General features: G+C 39.2%; 1 protein-coding gene across 10 annotated transcripts in view; it reads right to left on the bottom strand.

Annotated features, from left to right (window-relative positions):
- RALYL (RALY RNA binding protein like) overlaps positions 1-23,497 on the bottom strand; it is a 407,281-nt gene that overhangs the window by 18,216 nt on the left and 365,568 nt on the right. For 3 of the 10 annotated variants that reach the window (XM_074577353.1, XM_074577354.1, XM_074577358.1), the window contains 5 exons: positions 21,627-21,674; positions 17,641-17,804; positions 16,896-16,976; positions 7,788-7,901; positions 3,050-3,228 (listed from right to left, as the gene is read on the bottom strand). In XM_074577353.1, the coding sequence (XP_074433454.1) occupies positions 3,050-3,228; positions 7,788-7,901; positions 16,896-16,976; positions 17,641-17,804; positions 21,627-21,674 (586 nt within the window). The remainder of the gene's footprint in view (positions 1-3,049; positions 3,229-7,787; positions 7,902-16,895; positions 16,977-17,640; positions 17,805-21,626; positions 21,675-23,497) is intronic. The other 7 variants (XM_074577361.1, XM_074577355.1, XM_074577360.1 and 4 more) reach the window with 3 other exon arrangements.

Raw genomic sequence — 23,497 nt, 5'->3', positions numbered from 1 at the left:
AAGGTTAAGATCTAAATTTAAGTCATGTTTCTCTCTCCCGCTAATAACATTTTTCAGACTAGTGGACTCACAACCAATTTTTGTTGCTGAACTGACTTCAGAACATTAGCTATGCCCATTTCAAATGTTTTTCTATTTGCTCTGCTGCTCCTAGTGATGAAAGAAAAGAGTTTTTTTCATCATCATCCTAAATCCCTTTAACTTTATGTTTGGAAAAGATTATAGATTTCATTAAAAAATGCCCTTTGGAGGGGCATTTCTTATTCTGAGTCCAAGGTTACATTTTTACACATGGAAAGTTTGTCCTAATTGTTTCCAATTTAACACTTTTCATGCTTAAGCACCCTTTTTATCTATCGAATGAGTTGCAACTGGCGCCATTCCAAAATGACACATTTGCTATTAGTCAGCTCTTTTTCCTAAATAACGTAGTTTTCATAAAACAGGAAAACAACTTTTGTTAAGACTTCTTTTTTTTTTATAACAACCTTATCTATCTACTGTACTTATCACAAAACAGAGGGTAATGCCAGATAGCAGGGCATAGAACAGGTAGCAGCAGACTGAAATCCCAAGTATTTCTGCTGGGTTTACTATATATTTGATAGTATTCTTATTGACTATCCAGTTATACGGCTAACAGGGATTGGAATGGAAAGTAAAACTTATAGGAACCGGCCATTATATCTCCATAAATATATGCAAGTATAAGTGAAAAACAGACTAAATTATAATATGCATCATAAACTACTAGCTTTATATTATAACAATATTGGCCAATACTGCTGAGCGTTGGGATAAAAACTGTTGAGGAAAGATGCTCAGTTCAATTTATAATTGCCTCTCCATGGGAAACACCCAATGTCTGAGATTTCTTTGAACTAATCCTATGTAGAGCAATCCTTTATCCCATCCATAGCAGTTTTTGATTCACTGATCTCCCTAGGCCTTGCAAAAGAAAGTGTTGTTATCCCATTGTAGCAGGGAGGAAAACTAAGGTGATGTGGCCTCTTCTAAAGCTTGGGGAAAATGGCAAGGGAGGATAAAAAGCAAAAGGATTTTACATCAGTGGCAACCTTGTTTCTGAGATTTAAAGTCTACAATACTGCCAGCTTCTCAGCTAGAGGGTCCAGTGTTTGGGAAGGTGGAAAGCATGAGGCTGCCTGACTCCACTACCCTGGCATTGGGACAGGCTGCACCTGACCAAGACAATGCAAGTAAGCACTCGTCCTTTCCTTGCTACCACCATGATGGGGTTGGGGGGATGTCATCCATGAGCTCTGGGGCACAAGGCAGAGGATGCGACTCTCCGTGTGCACTGAGCCACCTCCTCCCGGCACTCAAGGGGCTCAGTAATGGCATGCAGAGAAACTGGAGCTCATTTCCTCCCCCGCCTTAGACGCGTGACACAGAGTCTAAGCTGTCTTTGGAGCTGTGTCTGCAACACATTGCACTTCAACTAATTCCATAACATAAATCTTGGAAAGGCCTTATAACTCGGAAGCAGCAGTGTGCAAATGAGGCAGTGCCGATTCCAGGCTTTCACTGCTAATGAAGTCTTCCTGTGCTGCTTGCTTTTTAGAAACTTTCCTGCTAAGGCCTTTGCTAGATGAAAAAATTCTTCTACATTATGCTTCATTATATAGTATAGATATATGGTAAATATGTCATACCTGCTGGGTGAAATGACAGCACTGAACAATCAGAGGCTAATATACTGTACGTTAACTTCCCCACTTAGTGTCTGTAGTAGGGAGTCTGACACCTAATTAGTGCAAACCCCACCAGTCTTGCTAATCTGTGGTCACCCCTATTGCTAATATCACTTCAGCTGATCAGGTATTACCCATGGTGGGATATTATATTTACAACTATTTATGCGTTACAAAATTTCAGCTTCCTCCAAACTCAAAGTGGCAACTGCTTACAAAGGTCCCTCATACCTGTAACAGGAGAACCTGTTCCTTTGGGAAAAAGTGGTAATGTCATCTATTCTACATCATATGTTAAAAGCTGAGGGGATTCAGGTTGTAGTAGCTTCTCTTGGGCATCATGCTATTCAGGATTTATAAATTCAAGAGGGCCTTCTGCTGGCTAAAGAGACACAGACCCTCAAATTAGCAGTAGGTTTAAAATGCGTTTTCAGTAAGCAGTACAAAAAGCAGTACAAAACACTGGTTATTCGCATGCCCTGTTACTCCAGACTTGGTGGTGGTTCAGTTGTGCCCATTGCCGACTGATTTCTCTTGGCATCGCTCAATTATTTTTACAGTGCAGACATCATTAAATGTGTGTTAAAAAGCAAGCAGGGACAGTGACACTGAGCAACAGAAGTGATTTCTGCTCAAAGCAAAAGAATATGAAAGCTGGGAAGAGAGGGAGAGTATTACAGAGTCTAAAACAATGTGAGTGATCCATTCCTATTAGGAATGAAGAAAAAATTATAAATCTGACTTTCAAAATATTTTTTAATGTTTCTCTAGAAGAACCTAAAAGTTTAGCACCATGATGGGCATTTCATGAAAGGTGCAGGCTCAGGCTGAAAACCCAAACATTTCTTGGCCGAACATTTCTTAGGGAAAAATCCTTCCATCAAGAAAATCTGTAGCCGCCAACACACCCTGCAGAAGATACACATGGAAGACAGGGAGTGGGAATAATGGAGGAGCACATGTTTACTAATGAAAAAGTTCTCCATTCTAGAATCTTATTTGATTTTGAAATGCTAGAGTTAGGAAAACATGGTTACTTGGTTTTTTTTTTACCCCTCATCTACATTTCATTAAATTGAAAGTAATAAATGTAAACCAATTTAAAGAACATTTCATTTCCTTTCTAAAATCACTAAGTGTAGTAAATTATATTTTTCTTGTTTATCCTCTGAGGGCCCTATGCTTAATTGATGCTGTGGTGTATTGAAGCATGTAGGACTAGGCACTAGTTACAGAACATCACAGTGCTGCTGTCAGCTTTTTTTACCCCAGATTGTTGGTTCTCTGTGGTTACTTGTAGCAACTGTATAGACAGACATGGCATGGTTATTCCTTACCAGCTCATTGCTGCCATCCTCATCAAAATCCTCCTCTATCCCATCAGTCATCTCTTCTCCATCCCCATCTGCATCTGGCCCTCCTTCAATTGGCTCTTCTGTAGAGTTATCTGCATTCTCTGATATGCATTCCTCTTGGATCAAATCAGCATTATCTTCCATTTGTTTCTTTTGAGCTTCTGTAAGGAAAACATACTCTATAGAGATTCAGTAGCTTTCCCTGTTGGTGGCAAAAAAAAGTGCTCTGAGGAAGAAACCTAAGCTTCCCATCTCCAGATGAGCTAGCGTTGTAAAAATCAGTGTGTTAATATCTACGAGGCAAATATGATCAAACCCCTTGTTTTCAAAAGTTAATGCATAAATCAAGCGTAGTATCAACATGCTCATCTATCCCATGCAGTGGATGAAGGCTTGATTTACCAGTGGGTCCAGCTTTTTGATTTTCTGGACTTTTTTTTACCTTGGGAATCCAATTGGCATAGTCACCGTACATTTATTTATCTGCAGCCAATGAGAAGTACGTAAATGTCCATAGTCTGAGAAGCAGAAGGCTGTTAATTGCCAATAAGTGAACAAGGATTTGCATAAATTTGCTATGAATATAGCTCAACAACCATACAGATAATCAACAAATCCTTCTGGACAACTGAACAAATTTGTTATGGAGAAAAATAACAGTTTCTCCCTGTTGGTATAATGTGCTGAGGTAACTGGAGAATATCCCCCTCCAATTACCCAAATATAGTGTTTCCTGTCCTTTCTTCAAAGCATTGAAAAGAAAGACCATTTCCATGGAGGCCCAGAGGATCTGTTCTGGTTGGCTTAGTGCAGATGGCTGTATTGTTGTGATTATGTGTTGTGAGACTCCTGGATATGCTGAGGAATTTCATCCAGCCAGCAGAAATCCAGAGGCAGACTGAGGGAGGAATGACAGAGACGGACTGGCCAGAAGAGTGGTTGGAGGGATCAGAGTCGTATTCCTATGCACATCAGGAGCTTAGATGAACAGCTTTATGTACTGAAAGTGAATATGGGCCAGAGAATTGGTTGCACGTAGCTGGAATACCAATGTCTTTTCAGTCTGAGGGTGACAATACCCATCAATGATAAAATTTCTATAACCAAACCATTTTTTTCTTTGTTGGATTGACTGTTCTGTAACACTAGCAGTGCATCACCTATCTTGTCGGATAGCCAATGAATCTGCAGATTCCCTGTGAAGCTTGATATTTTTCTGTTCTATGAATGTATGATTATTTTACTATAAATTATTACCAGCTGCATATAATATTAAAATCTGTCCATACTTTCCTGTATCATAATCTTAAACCAAGACATTTGTATTTCCTTCTACCTCTGCACATTTATTTTGCAACTTACTTTCATCTCTTCAGTCTTTGTTAGTCTCTAGTCCCTCATTTTCAAATTCATTTACTTAAGACATAGAACAATTAAGTTTTTCTCCCTTAGTCACTTAATTTCTTCAGAAAGATTCTTGGACTTAAAAAATAAAAAAAAAAATTGTCTTAGATAACTGCTTTGACAGTACTGTAGTCACACAAGTAGAAGTATTAGTAGACGATTCAGCCCGTGAAGCCCAATCTTCTATTGGTAAGGTGGTCTATACAATACCATGCTAGCTATAAATCATTGTGTTACTTGCTTTACTGTGCGAGGAAATGTGGATTGAATCAGCTATGCCTACTATGTCCTGCCCCACCACCTTCTGCCTCCAGCTGCTTCTGACATTAACTCACCTGTGGCAGTGGCAATTGAATCAACTTTGGTCAAGGCTTTCAGAAAAGGTTCCTGAAATTATGGACTTAATATGTTTAAATCGGAAAACTTTTAGGATACAGCTGCCAAAAAATTAGGCAATTTACTTAATTGTCTGAATGAGAACATAATCTGTGTTCTTCAGGGCAGTCTGAAGTACCAGCTCAGCATTTAACTCTTTTGGGCTCTTCTGAGAAGCTAAACTTAAGATCCTACCTTTCAGCACCTTTCAGAATATTCTCCTCGAACAGTTTTTTCACATCAAAACAGCTTCTTATCCCTGCCTTCCTGATTCAGATTTTTATAAACAAGGGAGCTATTCCTGCAGATTCCCTATGTACAGGAAATCCTCGTGTCTATATTCGCCCTATTGTAGTGGTCAGGGGTTGATAACAGTAAAAGACAGAACTGTTACTGCAAGGAGTTTTCACGCAGCTGTAGAGCAGTAACCAACGTATGCACTGAGATTGGCCACCTGGTCTGTTTAACTTATCACATTCCTCCAGAAGTACAACTTTTAAGATTAATAATTAAATATTTTTCACGAGAGTGACGCAAATGTAAAAAAACAAAAGGGTAAGATGATGGCTTGATTTTTGTTTTGTGTAAACGAGATATAGAGCCTCTCTCTGATCCCAGTCTTAGTGAGGCCATACCTTCTGGCAGAGGAAAGTAAGAAATAATATTGCCAAACCATATAGAAGGAACAAAATCATCTCACATCTGACACTGTAAATGAAATAGTTCAGCCTCTGATATAGCTTTATCTTACACAGATCTTTTAGCTGAGGAAGCAATTATCTGCAGACTAATCACTCAGGCTGCATAGCCCTCTTCATCAGCTCAGGAGACTTAAATGGGGATCCAGGTTTACTGGTATCTCTGAGGTGTTTTTTTCTCCTCACACCCACCGATGAGAGGCAAGGAATATGGAGGATGGCTTTTGCACCTGGTGTTTTAAAACGTGAACGATTTGAAACCAGTTTGTCGTCTCTGAGGATATTATTCATTGCTTGTCTTCAAAAGGCATAACAGTATGATTCAATACAAATCAACGTTTTCCTCTTGGAGCTGATTTTTATTTAAATGAGTTCACTACAGTCCTTTAGCAGAAGTGAAAATTGGATATCAAAGTACAATGACATGCAGGTTGTTTTGCATAGTAATGAATTTTATATAAAAGCTCCCTGAAGTAGGGATGCGCCATCTCAGAACATTTCGGTACACAAGTGATTCAATGTAGTGCCTTGCAATTACATCTTCACTGATTATACCAACTTTTGTCTAACTTGCATAAAGTACAAAATAGAATCTAATGAATACATATTGTGTACAGTTCTCCTGAAAGAGATAATCACACTTTGTACTAATGATTTACCTTACACTTGTAAAAAAGCACTCGACTTATTTTGTGGGGTAAACTGTAACAGCTGAGGGATTGGTCCTTGTCTGTCAACTTAGAAAATGATTGTAAATAAAAGGTAGGGGATTTTTTAAGAGCTGGTGTTGTTTGTTTGGTTTTTTTCTTAAAAAAAATTTAACCACAAAATATTTTTCTTTACTGTTCTGCCCTAGAAAGACATTCATTAGAGTTATTTCTGGATGCCAGCGTGAAACTTCTGGGTTCAGAGAGATACCCCCTCAACAGATCAGCAAATAGAGCAGGCACTTGGGAACAGGAGAGATCCAGATCTAAATATCTATTTTGCCTGTATTCATGACCTCAGCTGCTAATTCCCAGCAACATTTTAAGTAATCTTGATGGAGCTCTCTTTACGTGTCCTGTTGGGTCTTTTTGGCTTCATAGATTTGAGTTAGGTAAGGGACACAAATCCGAGTGCTCAGACAACGAGGCAGCTGCGGATTCTGAGGCAGAATTTCTTCCACACATTTCACACAAAATACATTAGAAGTTTTCATCAGAGAATGAAGGGGGGGAAAAAAGGAACATTGAGATTTTTCATGAGATAAGGCTTCCATTTCCCCGCTGGCTGTCATCAAAATCAGCTCGCTAGTACACAGCTCCTGCACAGAGATATACCATGTGATTTATAAGGAAATAGCCAAGGAAATGCCATAGACAGCGGTAAGAATTGAGATTGTTTTCTATATATACTGTGGTGAAAATACAACCTTATAAATCCCTTAAAACTGCTCAGCATGGCTTTAAAGTGCTGCTAGGTGAGATCATTCAGCTAACAAAATGATCACTGCAATGCCAGAAAAAAAGATCTTTATTAAATTAAAAAGTAGTGTTGGATTTTGTGATTCCCAAGGTTTGCTTCAAAACAAAACATTTCAAGCCAGAGAAAAGCTGAACTAGAGGCGCGGCAGGTTTTACAAAGATGCCACAGCTTCACACAGTAGCCCAGGTTGGAAGGGGTCTCTGGACTCTCCAAGCCCAACCCCTCTTCAAAGCAGAGCCCAACTCAAAGCTTGGTCCAGGTCCATGGGGCCTTGGCCCAATGAGTTTTGAACATCTCCAAGGATGAAGCTACTCCAGTCTCTCTGGGCAACCTGCTGTATGGCTTTGTTGCATCTCTTTTCCTTATATCAAACAGGAATTTCCCTTCATGCAACTGGTGACTATTGCCTATTGCCCAGGCAATAATTCTTTATATAGAGCATCTAATAATTCTTAATGTGGGTAGCACAAGCATGCCCAAGGTCAACCAACTCTAACTTAATTCTCTTCAGTCAATTTTTTAGTGATGTTTTTTTTTCCAGAACATCTAGTAAGAATCTTTTATTTTCTTGAACAATTCTTGAAGTGATGTTGCATGCTCTGTGAGGAATATTAATTTATCCTCCCAATAGTTCTACCTGAGAGTTAATTTACCTTGCTTCAGGCCTCCATTATGTAGCAAAATTTCTGGAAGGCTTCAGTTCTCTCTGGTCTGTCTGCTTGACTGATAACTAGGTTCTAATTTAATTCATTTGACTACAAATTGCTTTTACCTACCTGCTTCAGCTTTTTGCTGCTTTTCAATCTTTTCCAGTCTCCCTAGCAAGGAGTCAATTTTTGTTTTGATTTGGGTTAATTCCTTCTTGATTGTTTGTAACTCATCTGATTTCACTGTGGAAAGAGAGCAAAGATGCAAAACATGAAATAAACTGTATTTGTAGCCCCCCATGGAAAAAACATGTTATTTTTTTCTTTTCTCTGTAGTACAAAGCCTACTCTCTCATTTCTGTCTGTATTTTTTGAGGTTTAACTTCTAAAAAAGAACATTGCTAATTAAAAATGCTGAATCCATGCTAGGAAACCACAGGATTCTAAGCCCTAATGGCAAGAGGTTATGTGAGGTGCATTGCTCTGTAATAAGCATTTCAGGCAAAACATCTCAAGGGCATTCTTAGTAAAGTAAGTAGTACTTTAAAGTAACATTTACTGAAAAACAGCCTACAGTGAAAGAATTATTCAAATATGACAGACAGTTCACAATCTTGCAACGCTGTTTTGCTGGACTGTTTTATAATAATTGTGACAATAATAAAAAGAACCCTCAGAGTAGCAGGAGGTATTTTTCGACGAGAGTGAACGGTAATATAAATGCTAGGGCAGCCAGGAATGCAATGTTATGTTCCAGTCAACAACTTCATTACAATAGGTGTTAAGTATTATTGCTTAAAAAGCTTTCAGTTCTGGTAATTTCTTGTACTTTTTCCAGATATCTATAACATACGAAAATATTTCTTTTTATGATCACATCCAGGGACATGGAAGCGTCACCTATAAATTTAGAGCTGAAGTTTACAAATCTTTGTTGTCTTGCATTACTCTTCATTTATGTTCATTATTACACTCCCATTGTCTACTATAAGAAGGAGTAGCTGCTTTGGAAGTGTTTTGGCTTCAGAAGAAACAGCACTGCATCATTCGTGAATGACCTCATTATTATGGCGTTATCAGGACATGATTTTATGCTCAGAAGATAGTCCAAACAGATCCACTTGCCCTGTTTGTGCTAGGATATCATGTTGAAAAGCCCTAGAGGAGAAAATGGGAACCCTGTGCTATCATGGGAGAATAAAGCCATTTATAAAGGTCAAGAGCAGATAACACAGCTGTCTTTTACAACTGTTGTAGGAAGAAATGGACCATCACCTTAAACTGTGAGGGACTGGCAGTGGAAGAGCACTGAGCAGTATTACTCCTCCATCCTTATCATTGCTGAAGGAGGACATGCATTGACTTTGGTGTGTGTATCCAGAGCAATGGGAGGGCCCTTAGTGAGCCTGAGAAAAGGGTCTCCTGGATGCATCTTGCCATATCAGTCCCATTCATTGACTCTTGGGCATGTATCTCATCATGATGTCTCATGGGTATTTTTTATCGGACAGTCAAAATCTGATGAAGTGTGCAGGCAAGCTGCTGCCTGCTTTGGTGGTAGTAAATGAGTATGTTTTTTGCTTCAGAACCAGCCTTATTGCAAACTTGCAGCACATTCACTGAGGTTGAAACCAAGGCTTTTTATCTTAGAGTTTGGGTCATGTGCATCATAGTTATAACAAGTCAGCTAAAGGCAGTAGTTTGCTATATGCGGTAATGAACTTGTTAGATCATGTGCTCACATTGAGAAATTGCATATCTCACACTACCATACACTGATGGTCGGGTAATGGTAGGACTAGAGGGAATGGATTAAAACTAGAGATGGGATGATTCAGATTGGACGTTAGGAAGAAGTTCCTCACCATGAGGGTGGTGAGACACTGGAACAGGTTGCCCAGAGAGGTGGTGGAAGCCCCATCCCTGGAAGTTTTTAAGGCCAGGCTGGATGGGTCTCTGAGCAACCTGATCTAGTAGGAGATGTCCCTGCCCAGGGGAGGGCGGTTGGAACTAAACGATCTTTAAGGTCCCATCCAACCCTAACAATTCTATGATTCTATGATTCTGTGATTCTGTGATTTATCTTGAATGAATGGTAGGACTTAGAGAACAAAGCTTAAAAGTAACCTTTGTGCTAGACTTTTATATGCTATACAGGATTTGATGAAATTATTCTGCATATTTATAGAGCAAGGAATTAAAATGTTCTTAGAAAAATAACGGGTCACTGTCCAATCCTCCAGATCTGTAACAAAACTTTAAGATTCTGACAACTGCATATTTAGAAGGTTACTGCTTCCTTAGGGGCAGTGGTTGGTCTGGTCTGGAGTAGCAAGACAGTGCAGATTCCAGGATGAAATGGTGTGAATCTGTCCAAGAGGAAATGCTAAGTGTCTACAGCAACCCGCTGTGAAGCCAGCAGGCAACAGACCCTGTGCAGCCAAGCTGTTGGGTTAGAGGTGCTCCCTTGACTGGCAAACAGCAGGCTTGCCAAGGCTAAAAGGTCAGAAGTCAGAAGCAACACCATAAGAACCTAATGATATTTGTTCCTGGTCTAAAAAGCAAAGCAGAAAACGTTTGCACTTCTGAATTTGGTGAGGAAGCAGGCACATACATGAGGCTACTGTTCAACTCAGGTCAAACCTTCTGCTTCACAGGGGCTTCCCTGTGGTGTCTTGGTGAGAAATAAGTTTGGGAAGAAGACTGCACCAGAGGGAACACAGACACAACACCAATGATTCAGCAGCATATAAAAATGTTAGAAATGACTGAGGAGCTTTATTGCTACCTTGCAAAATTCCCCCATGCCAAAACTATTTCCTCACTTTGGTCACTTAATCTACAATTTATCATTCACATTTCATAGAATCATAGAATCATAGAATTGCTGAGGCTGGAAGGGACCTTTAAGATCATCGAGTCCAACCTTTAGCCTACCCTGACAAGAGCCACTTCTAAACCATGTCCCTAAGTGCCCCATCTACCCTTTTTTTAAACACCTCCAGGGATGGTGAATCCACCACCTCCCTGGGCAGCCTATTCCAATGTTTAATAACCCTTTCAGTGAAAAAATGTTTCCTAATATCTAATCTAAACCTCCCTGACGTAACTTGAACCCGTTTCCCCTCGTCCTATCACTTGTCACCAGGGAGAAGAGGTCAGCCCCCATCTCTCTACAACCTCCTTTCAGGTAGTTGTAGAGGGTGATAAGGTCTCCCCTCAGCCTCCTCTTCTCCAGGCTAAACAACCCCAGCTCCCTCAGTCGTTCTTCATAAGGTTTGTGATTCCATCATACAGTTCTTCATAAGGTTGTGATTCCATCATACAGTCAATCACTTCAAGTTAACACTAAAAAGGACTGAAAGAAAAAAGGGGAAAAATTTTCAACAAATCTGCACAACAAATTCCAAATTTCCATCCTGGTTCCAGCATTGCAATGTTGTATTTATTTGAGTTACTTATTGTCTTAATTTGCAGAGAATTGTAAAAATCTTCAAAATTATTCTCCTAGAGTAATTCCACTCTCAGTTATACTGTACCGAGTATTTCTGTAGTGAGCAGCAATCACTAAAGCCAAATTATGAAGGGTTCTGATGAACAACAAGCAGAATATAAGCCAGCAATACACCCTTGTGATAAAGAAGGCCATCAACATCCTGCATTAGGAGGCGTTTTGCCAGCAATTTGAGGGAGATGGTCTTTCCCCTCTCCTCAGCACTGGTGAGGCCACATCTGGAGTACTGTGTCCAGTTCTGGGCTCCCTGTTACAAGAGGGAATGAAGAAAACAAAGCCAGAATCTTCTCAGTAGCGCCCACTAAAATGTCAAAGACCATTGGCATGAATTAAAGCACATGAAAATCCATCTAAAAATTCCATCTAAACATAAGAAAAAGCTTTTTTTTTTTTTTTTTCCAGTGAGGAAGGTCAAACAATTGCACAGGCAGCCCAGAGAGGCTGTGGAGTCTCCATCTTTGGAGATATTCAAAAGCTGTCTGGACACAGCCCTGGAAAGCCTGCTGTAGGTGACCCTGCTTGAGCAGGGCAGTTGGACCAGACGAGCTCCACAGGTTCCTTCCAACCTCAGCCATTCTGTGATTCTATAGTGTAGATCTTGGGAAAAACTTTAGTTTTTTTAAGCACAGTGTTACGACAAGTCAAAATGTAAAGACTGTAAATGCTGTACTTCAGGTGTCCTTCTTTGAGTACATAAATTCTCCTTAAAAATGTCACAGATATTTTCTTTTTTTTTTAAATTTATCTCAGGCAAAAAATAAAGCAGTTGATAAACATGAAACCAGAGCTGCATCCGTCCAAAATATCTGTTCATCTGCTTTTGTGTAATAGAATATGAAAATAAAGTAGCTTACTGCTTTTATTTGTTCCTATTAGCAGATAAGCAAAGGCCAGCAGGTGACAGAAATGCATGTTTCGAAAGGGAAAGAAATTACTAATGAAATTCCTCAAGCACTGGCACCAAAATGGCTAAATATCTTCATCAACTTTGATGCAAAAAAGTAAATAATCAGGTAAAATTTGCTGAAGTCATGAAATCAAAAGGTATCATCTATTCAGAGTGAATCAGAATGGAAGGGGCAGTCAGGTGATATTAAGGAATGCTACGTTATAAAAATGATGAAATGTAATTGCAGTAAAAAAAATCCTGCACTTGATTGACTCACAGCAGAGCTCCTATTCGTAACATGGAAGCTCATCAGAGGAAAAAGACAGTGACAGCATTATCCATGGGGTATAATCTCAGGTTGACAACAGCCATGAGAAAGAAAATGCAGTGCCAGGATGTGTCAAATGACGTATTGCTAAAAATGGGGAAGTACAATGCCATTGTACAAGGACCTGCTGAGAGTTCAGCTGGAATAACGTGTACAGGTTGAACCACTGAATTCTGGCAGGTATGTTGGGAGAAGGCCCTGAAGATGGCCGTAAGAATGGAAAGCCTGTAGTGTGACAGAAGAGTTTTTCTTGTTTGCCTGAGACAAAAGAAGGTAAAAACTTAACTTTTAAGTTAAGACAACGTTGGCACAACAAATGGATACAAACAAATAAGAAACAAATTTAAGCCACAAATTAGAAGAAACAGAGACAGACAAAACCCAAACCTTAACTAGCTTTAAGATGGAGCTTAAAGGATTAGATGATGTGGTTACTTGGAACAGTAAGGAATCAGATTCGGTGACCCTTTCCAGCCCTCTGCCAGGAATACAAGGGCCTTTCAGAATGCATCTTTCATTGAAGCATCTAGCACCAAAAGAGACAAACTGCACCCAGCTCAAAACAAGAGATTTAAAACTGAGGTCCATCACATTTTTAGAAATGAAAGTGCTACTGTAGAATTACAGCTGTATTTGGGAAACATTTTTTGCCGTAACTACAAATTGATTCATCCACAAAGTATGATTCAGATTTCTTTGGAAAGAAATGTCATGTATTTTTATCGAAGACTTTCATGTTTAATATAAAATATTTTATCATATTGTATTACTTTAGGTTTCACTGAAAAATGGGTTAACTGAGGAAGCCAAATATAAACTATATGACTCAAAATGAATTAATTTAAAGGCATAATCCAGTACATATTGCGACATCTTAAGTGCCTACTCCTTAATCTCAAGCACACAGGGTGTAAAAAGTTTGATTAGTGTTTTCGTCCTGATTTCAGATGTGTAAAATGAAAGTGCATAGTCCAAGAGCTTCAGTTTCTGTGTTGTCAGAAAAAGTGAGTTTTTCCAAGTTCTAAATAGCAGTCTGCATCTGCTACTTCACACCATTAACATGAAGAACTCCTATGTGTAATTTCCACACCAACATGTTTCATTTTATGAGTTACTTCTGATAAGGTAGAAACGTTGATTTTTTTTTTCTCTAGTCTTTGGAGTTAGAAAGAAAATAAAATATTGTCAACTCATCCTTGAAAAATTATAGATTCAGGAACGAAATCAAATCCTTCTAACTTGTTTTGTGTTTTGGAAGCAAACTTAGAACACATATTGCCACTTTTTGGTAAAACAAGAATTTACTGCCCTGGCAGACATTATTTTTGCAGATATACTCATCAACGAGCAAGGCATTCTTGGTATTATGCTTTTATAAGGTCTTTGCTGTGTGCCACAACAAACTTCTGCCTTTGGATTGCTGGTTTTCAGAAGTGAGTCCCTCTAATCCTGGTAATTTCACTGAAGGGTCTCCTGTGTTTCGACCTTTAATACTATCTGTATGGGTTCATCTTCTGGATCCAGTCTGAGTGTGGAGAACAGCTATGAGAACTGTTATGCCTATGAGATTTCTACTTAAATCTGAAAAGTCTATTAGGGGATGTGATCTCATGGGAGTTTTGCCATTTGGGGGTGAAATCTTTCAAGCACAGGCAATACCATTTCGACATAGTTAATTCTGAACTTGTGATCAAGCTGTTTTACAGCCTTGAATTTCATTAAAACCCCAAATACCTTCCTTCCCACAAACTATGTTTCTCCTTATTGAAGAGATCCTTTATTTAACTAGCAATAAATTAGAATTAGAATTAACAGTGCATTAGGAGTTCAAGGAGTTCAGATTAGCCATGTAGAGTAAGGGGAAACAAAATACTAAATTGCTTCATGCCACAATTCAATATAACCAACTTTTCCAAGAAAATGGCAAAAGAAGCTGAAAAACCCACATTCTCTCCTTTCCAACTTGAAGCCCCTAAGGGAATGGCTTGGTTATTTCTCTGATAAACGTCTTACAATAAGCTGATTACATTCCTGTCCAAGTCAACAAAATTGTATTTCTACCTTTATGATAGGTTGGTTGGACTTGAAAAAAGGGAGGTAATTCTATGGGGAAATCAAGCATGAAAGTCTGTATACTGTGTGTCTGACTCCTTTTAAAGGTGTGCTGCATGCAGAAATAATATTTTCTGCAATTTATTCCAGCACGATAAAATATGTGCTCCAATTGCCACTGTAAAGAACTGAGGGTGGAAACCCAAAAGGGGTCAAAACATCAGCCTGCATTTTTAGTGATGCATCTTGCAGCTGTTCTCTTCAGTGTTAAAGGGCTGGATACAAAGATGATCTTGTCACCTGGAGCTCTAAAACTGACATTTTTAGAATTCACACCACACCTAAATACATTGAATGATACTTTCACCGGGGCATAGCACTGTCTGTTAGGATCTCTATACTCCTAATTGCACTTCTATTAAATAATTTACAGATTCTGCAATGTTTGCCGTGTTATGCAAACAGTATTTTGGAGGTCATATAGCAAGTGGCTATGAGTACTTGGCCTAGGGTTGTATTCTATAATCTAAACAGAATCACAGAATGGTAGGTGTTGGAAGGAACCTCTACGAATCGTCTAGTCCAACCCCCTGCCAGAGCAGGGTCACCTAGAGCAAGTTGCACAGGATCGTGTCCAGGTGGGTTTTGAATATCTCCAGAGAAGGAGTCTCCACCACCTCTCCAGGCAGCCTGTTCCAGTGTTCTGCGACCCTCCAAGTAAAGAAGTTCCTCCTCATGTTTAGGTGGAACTTCCTGTGTTCCAGCTTGTGCCCATTGCCCCTTGTCCTGACAGTGGGCACCACTGAAAAGAGTCTGGCCCAATGCTCTTGACACCCGCCCTTTAGATATTTATAAGCATTGATAAGATCCCTTCTCAGTCTTCTCTTCTCCAGGCTAAACAGACCTAGGTCTCTCAGCCTTTCCTCATAAGACAGATGCCCCAGTCTCCTGATGATCTTCATAGCCCTCTGTTGGGCTGTAATAGTAGTAGTTCCTTGTCTTTTTTGAACTGGGGAACCCAGAACTGGACACAGTACTCCAGATGCGTCCTCACCAGGGCAGAGTAGAGCAGGGGGATAACCTCCCTCGACCTGCTGGCCACACTCTTTTTAATGCACCATTGGCCTTCTTGGCCACGAGGGCATATCGCTGGCTCATGGTCAACTTCTTGGACTCCCGGGTCCACTCCCAGGTCCTTCTCTGCAGAGCTGCTTTCTAGCAGGTCAACTCCTAACCTGTATCGGTGCATGGGCTTATTCCTCCCTAGGTGTAGGACCCTACACTTGCCCTTGTTGAACTTCATTATGTTCCTCTCTGCTCAACTCTCCAGCCTGTCCAGGACTTGCTGAATGACAGCACAGCCTTCTGGTGTGTCAGCCACTCCCCCCAGTTTTGTGTCGTCAGCAAACTTGCTGAGGAAAGACTCTGTCCCCTCATCCTCATACGTTATGCATTACTTCAGTCCTGACACAGTATTATAAGACATTTTCTGAAATGCAGAATAAACAATAAAGCAAATTTGGTGATTATTCTGAGGAATATATATCTATATGTTAACGTAATATGCTCTGTCCCATTCACTACAACGAAAATCCAGATTTCTGGGTGAGAGATCCCCAGAATCTATGGGGAATCCCCATCTATTGGGATATACTAAGGTCCTCAGCTCTCTAGAAGAATTTTTGAGTTATTCTTGTTCTGGACAATGAGAAAAATAAATATATATAAATAAACTTATCTGCAATTAATTCATCTTCTCAAGGGCAAGTGAGTCTAAGAAGTCCGTTCTTATTACGACACACTTTAGGACAATTAGTGAATTGAATGCACTGATACTGCTAACTTTTCGTATGGATAAGACAACAGTAAAGGAGGAGCAAAGGAGATCTAATGAATGAATCTGTAAGTGTGTATACTTACTAAAGCTTTGATTCACTGTGTGAAAACCCAAAGACTCAAGGGCTGAAAAAGACTAACAAAATAGTTTAAATTCTAAGTCTACTAAAGTGAAGATCTTGAGCTGTACAGCTAACAGAGCCTCTCTCAGAACGTCATCTTTTCCAAGGAATGGCTCGAGCTCCTTGTTCCTCAGTGTACAACATTATCTTTAGCTTTGTTTATCACATTTCCATTCTTTCAGACACATGCATGTTTATTACATGTTTTCTTTCAAGGTGTCTGATACCATCAATTCATACAATAGGGTCCTAGTGGGCTCACTAGAAGTCCATCTTCTTTGTTGCTAGTGTGTGAGATTTGGATATATTATTCAAGCAGAGTAGATAATTGCCTCATGTTGATGCCATAATTACCCCCTCTTGCAGTAAGGTGTACTGTTGGTGGATTCACTTATTTCACAGCTGTGTGTAAGACAGCATGATGCTTTGTTGGCCAGTCTGGTACTGCAAGTGTCTTTTTGAAGTCCCTTCATTCTTTCTAATATCTGATCCCTACCTGATCTTTCTCTTCCTCTTCCAGTGACGCTTCCAAGGACAGTATCACTCCACATAAGGGGCAGGGGAAGACAGGTGGGTGCTGAAAGATGCACGAAGAGGAAGATGAAGTTCCCAGGACATATTATGGGGTGGGGAGCTTGGTGAACATGGAGGAGAGAATGTGTATTGTTCATCAGCTCTTCTAAGGCCAACTCTAAAGAAGGGCTGAATAACCCCAAGTTGCCAATCCTGTTTTGGACTCCGTTTAGAACAGGCAAAGACACTTTGCCTCTTTGTACCCTCAAAGGGTCTGTCAAGAAAACCCCACACAACCCAGCCTCCCCCATCCCCCTCCAGCCCACAGTCCATCCCCCGACCCGCGCCCCGCCCCAGCTCACATACAACCCTCAAGTCTCAACAGAAATCAGTGTGCCTCTGTCTATAAAAAGATTATTAGCTTTGCTTTATTATCTGCTCTTCACAAGACCTCATGGTGCATAAGCAGTCAGGATGATAGGCGATTTTAAACAGGCTTCTTCTGAGGTCAAGGGAGTAGGTCAAATGTTGTTGAAGGGATTTCCTTAAAAAGTTACATCTTTGACTTGCAGGAAAGGCATGGCAGCTTTGGTAATCAAACCAGTTTTTCAAGCTAAAGGCTGAGGGTAGGAAATAACTGCAACAGAGCTATATAGCCGAAGCTGTCTGCTTGCAGAAATTACTAGGATCATTGTTTCAATAATATCCAACTGATATGAGCAACTCACATTTGGATCCTGAGGAAGAAGCCCCACTTGAGGTGGATCGTGATGCTCCTTTCATGGAAAAAACCCCTTTGCCTCTGCGAGTTGTTGTCACAGCCACACGAGGACGCTTCAGTGGAATCACTGCACGGGGTGGTGGGGGGACACGGCCGTGGTAATCAAACAACCTAAAAAAGATTAAGTCAGCTGGACTCCATAAAACCTTCTGTGATTTCATGTCATGGAAGCCCTGTCAACTAAATTTTCATGTTATCTTTGAGAAAATTACCCTTTGAAACCATAATCACTTTATATCACAGTCAAATTAGATTTCAAGGACCTATGCACATTAAGTGCCATATTCAGATTTCAGTCACAGACCAGTGCATAGCTCAGATTTTTTGTGTAATTTTAATGAGGGATGTGTTATGGGACTCTGTTATTTGCAGTATGGAAAATCCATAACCCGCTTTCCACAGGTCCACATCATTTCATTGCACACAACTAATAGCAGTACATTTCGTAGTAGTGACATTTCAACTCCTTTATTACATGCATGGCTTAAATTCTAGTTTTCTATCTGCTGTCCTTAAAGACAGAAAAAGAAATGAACTTTTCTGAAGCCAACCATCGCCATAAAGTAATATCCTGCAGTTTGTAAAATAGCAAGAGTCTTTATAGTGAGGGACCTCTACGTCCTTCTCAATGCATAGGAAAGAGGTCCCAGCATATGTTCTCATTATTGAAGAATGAATTGATGTAGAATCACTAAAATACTCGAGCATGCTTAATAAAAAATGTCTTGTTCAAGCCATGGTAGCAAGTAGATATTCAGAGAATTACCAATACAGTCAATAAAAGATACTCTAAAACCAAAATGAACTAGTGTTACCAAATAGAATACCCCAATCCTAAAAACACAGTTATTATCAGCAGCTAACTAACCCACGTGGAAGGAAACAAGGGCAGTAGAAAAGGTAATCAAAGCTACAGATATATTTAGAATATAAAAGCTATGGGCTCTGAAAGTGACAGGTCAGGAAAAGAAAGTTCAGAAAATGAAGATTACCAGTTCAGAGACTGAAGCAGGGGGGCAAGCAATATTCTTTAAAAATATTCTCAAGTTTCTTTCAAACGATACTTGCAACTAGTAATTATGGAAATTTATAACTGCATGTTTAATTTCCGCAATTCTGACTACAGTCACCCATCTGGGCAGATAGATACACATTTGAAAACTGACACACAAGCAACAGTAATTCACCCACCACAATGTCTAACAGCATGCTGAACAGGAAGCAGAATCAAACTTAATTCTTCTAGCCCATTTTCTGGCAAGTAAATAACTAATGCTTAAATCTCAGGATCCTTACTGTTGTCTGTACCATAATCCTACAGACAATATAACCAGATCCCTCCTCTTCCATAGCTGCCTGCAAAATGTGTCACAGAGAAGCTGTCACCCCCACTGAACTTGAACTCCATGGCCTTAGCTATTCTTACCGAATAAGCAGTTTCTAGCCATTGTGAGCATAACTAAACATTTGTGTATGAGGATGAACACTAAAACATTTTTGAAGCTTTTAACAGAAATATGATTGTTTGTTGTCACCCATCATTTATCATATTGGATGATCTGCAGGTTGGTCTCAATCTCCAATTTGATGTTACTAGAAAAAAATGTTTCAGAAGAACTGTAAGCTATAATGCAAAAGGTCATTATGCAATTATTCCTCCAAAGGTGATTTTTTTCTAGCTTCCAATAGCTCATGTTTAGATAATGTAGTGAAATGCAAAACTAGGCTTCCTTTTTTGAAATATATAAAAGCAGTGTTATCTAATATTGCTATTCTTACTTTTATTTTTGAAATTATGCAAAGCTTGTGGGCTTGGTATTTTGTTGCACCAAGTTCTACATATTTCAATAATATGCTTTCTTTAAAAAAATGCTTCCTTTTATCAGCTTTGAAGTACCCTGCCTATTTTCCTTGTGCTTGTAATATGAGAAATTATAAATGGAAATGCTCAGTTCTAAAGCAATTCTTTCTCCAAATAATCACTACTGCGTATATAATAGTGCCTTTTTTTCCCCTTTTTTTTGCCCTTCTAAATTGTGCAGTCCTGATCTTGTCAATCTGTCTTCATACAGATTTTATTTTCCAGCACTAACCATTTTTGCTGCCCTTTTCTGTCCCTACCACTGCTTTAGTCAAGATAAGATAGGTGTATTCTCCATTTAGGGGGGTTGGAAAATCAATGAATATTAGAAAACAAGACCTATGGTTTGGGATATGACACAGAAATTCAGAAAGTTCAGAAGTTCAGAAATTCAAAGAATCATGACCATATTTCTTAATTTATATTTCCTATAGGCATGTTGATAGTGCATCAAACTCTCCATGGGATTTTCTTTTCCATGCCTACCATATAGAGCTTTTCATCTTCCACTTCCATTAACTTCGATCTAACAAAGACCCTTTAATCTCTTAAGGTTTTTATTGTCAACAGATCAACATGTCCAGCTTTGTGAGGGCAACCTCATGGGTTTTCTACCATAAAAGTTCTGTTGTCTTAATCCTGAAAGATTTCTAAATCAGAAAATTATGCTATTGAATAGACTTATGGACACATTTCACTGTCAGCGGTTTTCCATAATAAGAAAATCACCAAGATAGACAGCTAGTTCTACAGAAACAACCTTTAACTACCATAAGTATTGTGGAAATGCAGCTATTAGAGTTGCTCATTTGAGCTACCCATAACATACAGAATTAGGGAAAAAACTAAAGACACATAACTTTAGTATTCAGGTGGCATAGATCAGAAGCAGTGCTCTCTTTAAAAACATACAAATCTGCTGATGAAACTTGGAGCAGTAACCTTGGGGAAAGTAAACACAAGCCTCTGGAAGTTAACTTTTTACAGGACATGAGCTGCTCCTACTGTCAAGGCTAGAGTGAGCAGGATTAAACTGCATTAATGGCTTTTACTCCATATGTTTATAGCTTAGTATTTTTAGCTCTGTCTAAAGTGAGAATGGTCATTTACACGCAAAACCAAAACTAGTGGCTCGAATTGAATCAAGCCCAGGGAAAAACAAAATGAAAACCCATTGTTTCTACATCTTTTCTACAGTGTAGCAGAAAGGTACATAGCACACAACAATTTAACTGCAGGGTGTAAACTCTCCTCTGCTATTGTCTGTTGCTTTACATAACAGAAATCTCAGATTGTAAGAGGTTGGTGGAGCAATGCTTTGTTCCCCTCTGACTCACCTGGCCTATGTTAAACTGGGCTGTTGTGCTACAGAGACACAACACTGCTGGATAACCATTGGAATTGGTTATCCATGGTCATCCATGGTCATCCATGGTCATCCATGTTAACCCTGTGTTGTGGTGACTCTGCTGTGTCTGAATGAATAAATTCCCACAGTGCTACGTGAGGCTGTGTGTACGTACTCAAGGCACAAATCTCCAGTTGCTCAGGTATCCATGCTTCTTTTCCTGCTATAGAAACACGAATGCTATTGAACGTGTGGTTTTGCTTCCCTCAAGGTTCTTCTAGACTTCTAAATGTCCTTGGAAGAAAAATTTTTCAATAGAGATGCTATATCTTTTCATATACATGGATGAAAAGACAAAGGCATGACTGTCACACTGAAGAATTTTACAGCTGCTATATGTTCCAATGGAAGTAAACCTGGAAGAAATCTGTTGGAAGAAACACTGAGGAATTAAACTACCATTAAACAGTTCAGCACAGAAAATGGCCCAAAAGCTCTTAGAGAAGGATAAGACCAAAAGAGCTGTTTAATGAGCATACATTTGGTGGTGGTAATCATCTCTGCTTGTGATATATTCAAATAGTCTTCTTCTGATACACAATGGAAATAATTAAATGAATAATATGTAAAAATCATAGCAGACCTCTCTAACCAAATGATGTGATTACATTATAAACAAACAGTAGAAATGGTGTAGCATGTACAAAAATATAACCACACATACCGATTGTAGAAATCATCTCTGTAGTAATCATAATCAAAGACATAACCACTGTGGAAAAACACAGAAAACCAGGAATGAACATGTTTATAGAAAAATAGACATTGATTAAAACTTTTTGTGGTAATATTGGATTACTCTCACATTCCAAGCCCTTCTTCAAAGTCCTTCCACTTCTTTTCCACAACCATACACTGTACATTATGTTTGTCAATGCTGTTGTCAGCTGTCACTGTAATATATTTGGAAATGTGAAGTCTGGGGCATGCAGAACAGTGTAAACAGTTGACAGCACATATAGAAATGGTTTAATACAGCGCGACAGCTCAGTAATTAGAGCATCATTATAGTGTAATTCTCAGTGATCAAATGAAGTGAACACTCTAATACTGAAGCCCTCTTCTTTGCTGGGCTAACAGTATAATCAGTGGACTAGGGAGACTGTTAAATACATGAAAGATTGGTAAATGAGTGAGGAGGTGAGCAGACATAAGATAATGAATTTGATTTATGAGAAACGCAAAAAGAGCTGGGCTGCTGGTCCTTGAGTCTGCCAAATCTTCTTTCATCATAAAGAGAAAAGGAAAAAAGTTAGGAAAAGGAGCGATGCAAGCAATAGTGTTAGAGAGATGCCTTTCCTCTCAGGTTCAGAAGGGAAGGTATATACAAACCTGGGAAAAGACAGGCGCCATTACGGGAAACAAATACAGGTAGGAAATTGAAAAGATCCAGGGGAAAACTATTTTTGAGTTGTCAATTGCAAAGTCAATCTTAGATTGATCTTCCTAGTTTTGCATTTCATTATCAACTTTCTACCTTTATGGTGAAGCAATAGCAGTGAAGTCTATCTCACACATCTGAAAAAACAGAACCAAAGAGCTAACAAATGGTCTGCATGGAAAGGTCACAAAGGATTTGTACTCTGCCTGATGAAGGACTAGTAACACAAACCCTATGTTTTTCACTTGCCTGAGAAGGACAATTATGAAAAGTAAAGGATGAGAGACGTGAAGAATGTACCACAGAAAAGGAGATTTAAATAAGAAAGCAGAAAGGTAGAAAGGAGAGAGAGAAAGGACAAAGGACAGAAGAAAACATTCACTGGAAATAATAGGAGATGAATGATAGTAGCTACATATTAAAGAACTTTGTCTTCAAAGGGAATGGACTTGTGGATAATTTCTTCTCTTGAACATTGAGAAAAATGTCTTTTATTTTTTTAGTGGTTAATTTGAAGAATGGGTCAAGAATTCTGGAGTTCTTCAGGTTTCTTTTTCCTCATCACATAATGCCTCTTTCCCTTTTTCTTCCCTTTGCTATGTTTCAGAGGTTGACCACTTAAAAGGGGGAAAAAATAGAGTTGTCAGGCTTAAATTGCCTCAGTAATAATTTCATCCCAGTGTTTTGATTTTGAAGCCTTGCAATTTCCCCCGTCTGCAACTGGCAAAAAACATCCATCAAAGGAGCAGGAGGTCAGGGCACAATTTCCACCTCTGCCACGTTGGCCTTGATGCAAGTGCCCAAGTGCAAGTGATAGGATAAGTTGTACTGTCTACCCACATAATATTGGATGGGCAGTAAAGATCATGAGACTCACCAGGTTAGAAAGCTGACTGTAGTCCTATTAGTAATTTCTTTGAGAAAAGAAAGCCCTATATTCATTTTATGTGAAACACTTATTAAACAAAACAGCCCTGAGAGACTGGCACCTAGAAGCAGGTAAGCTGTGTGCGGCAGAGGAAGGAAAATAGCATTAAGTAGTAATAGTTAGACCTTGTACAGTGATCATGGTTCTGTATCTTACCTTAACACAAAACAAACAAAATTTTTCCTAAACTATGCGACAGCTCTTATTTTGTCTTTCACTCTATAGC

Source organism: Larus michahellis, chromosome 2 (genome assembly GCF_964199755.1).
Source record: "Larus michahellis chromosome 2, bLarMic1.1, whole genome shotgun sequence".
Classification (NCBI taxonomy): domain Eukaryota; kingdom Metazoa; phylum Chordata; class Aves; order Charadriiformes; family Laridae; genus Larus; species Larus michahellis.
The sequence above is the reverse complement of the archived record's forward strand: the minus strand, read 5'-3'. Positions and strand labels throughout refer to the sequence as shown.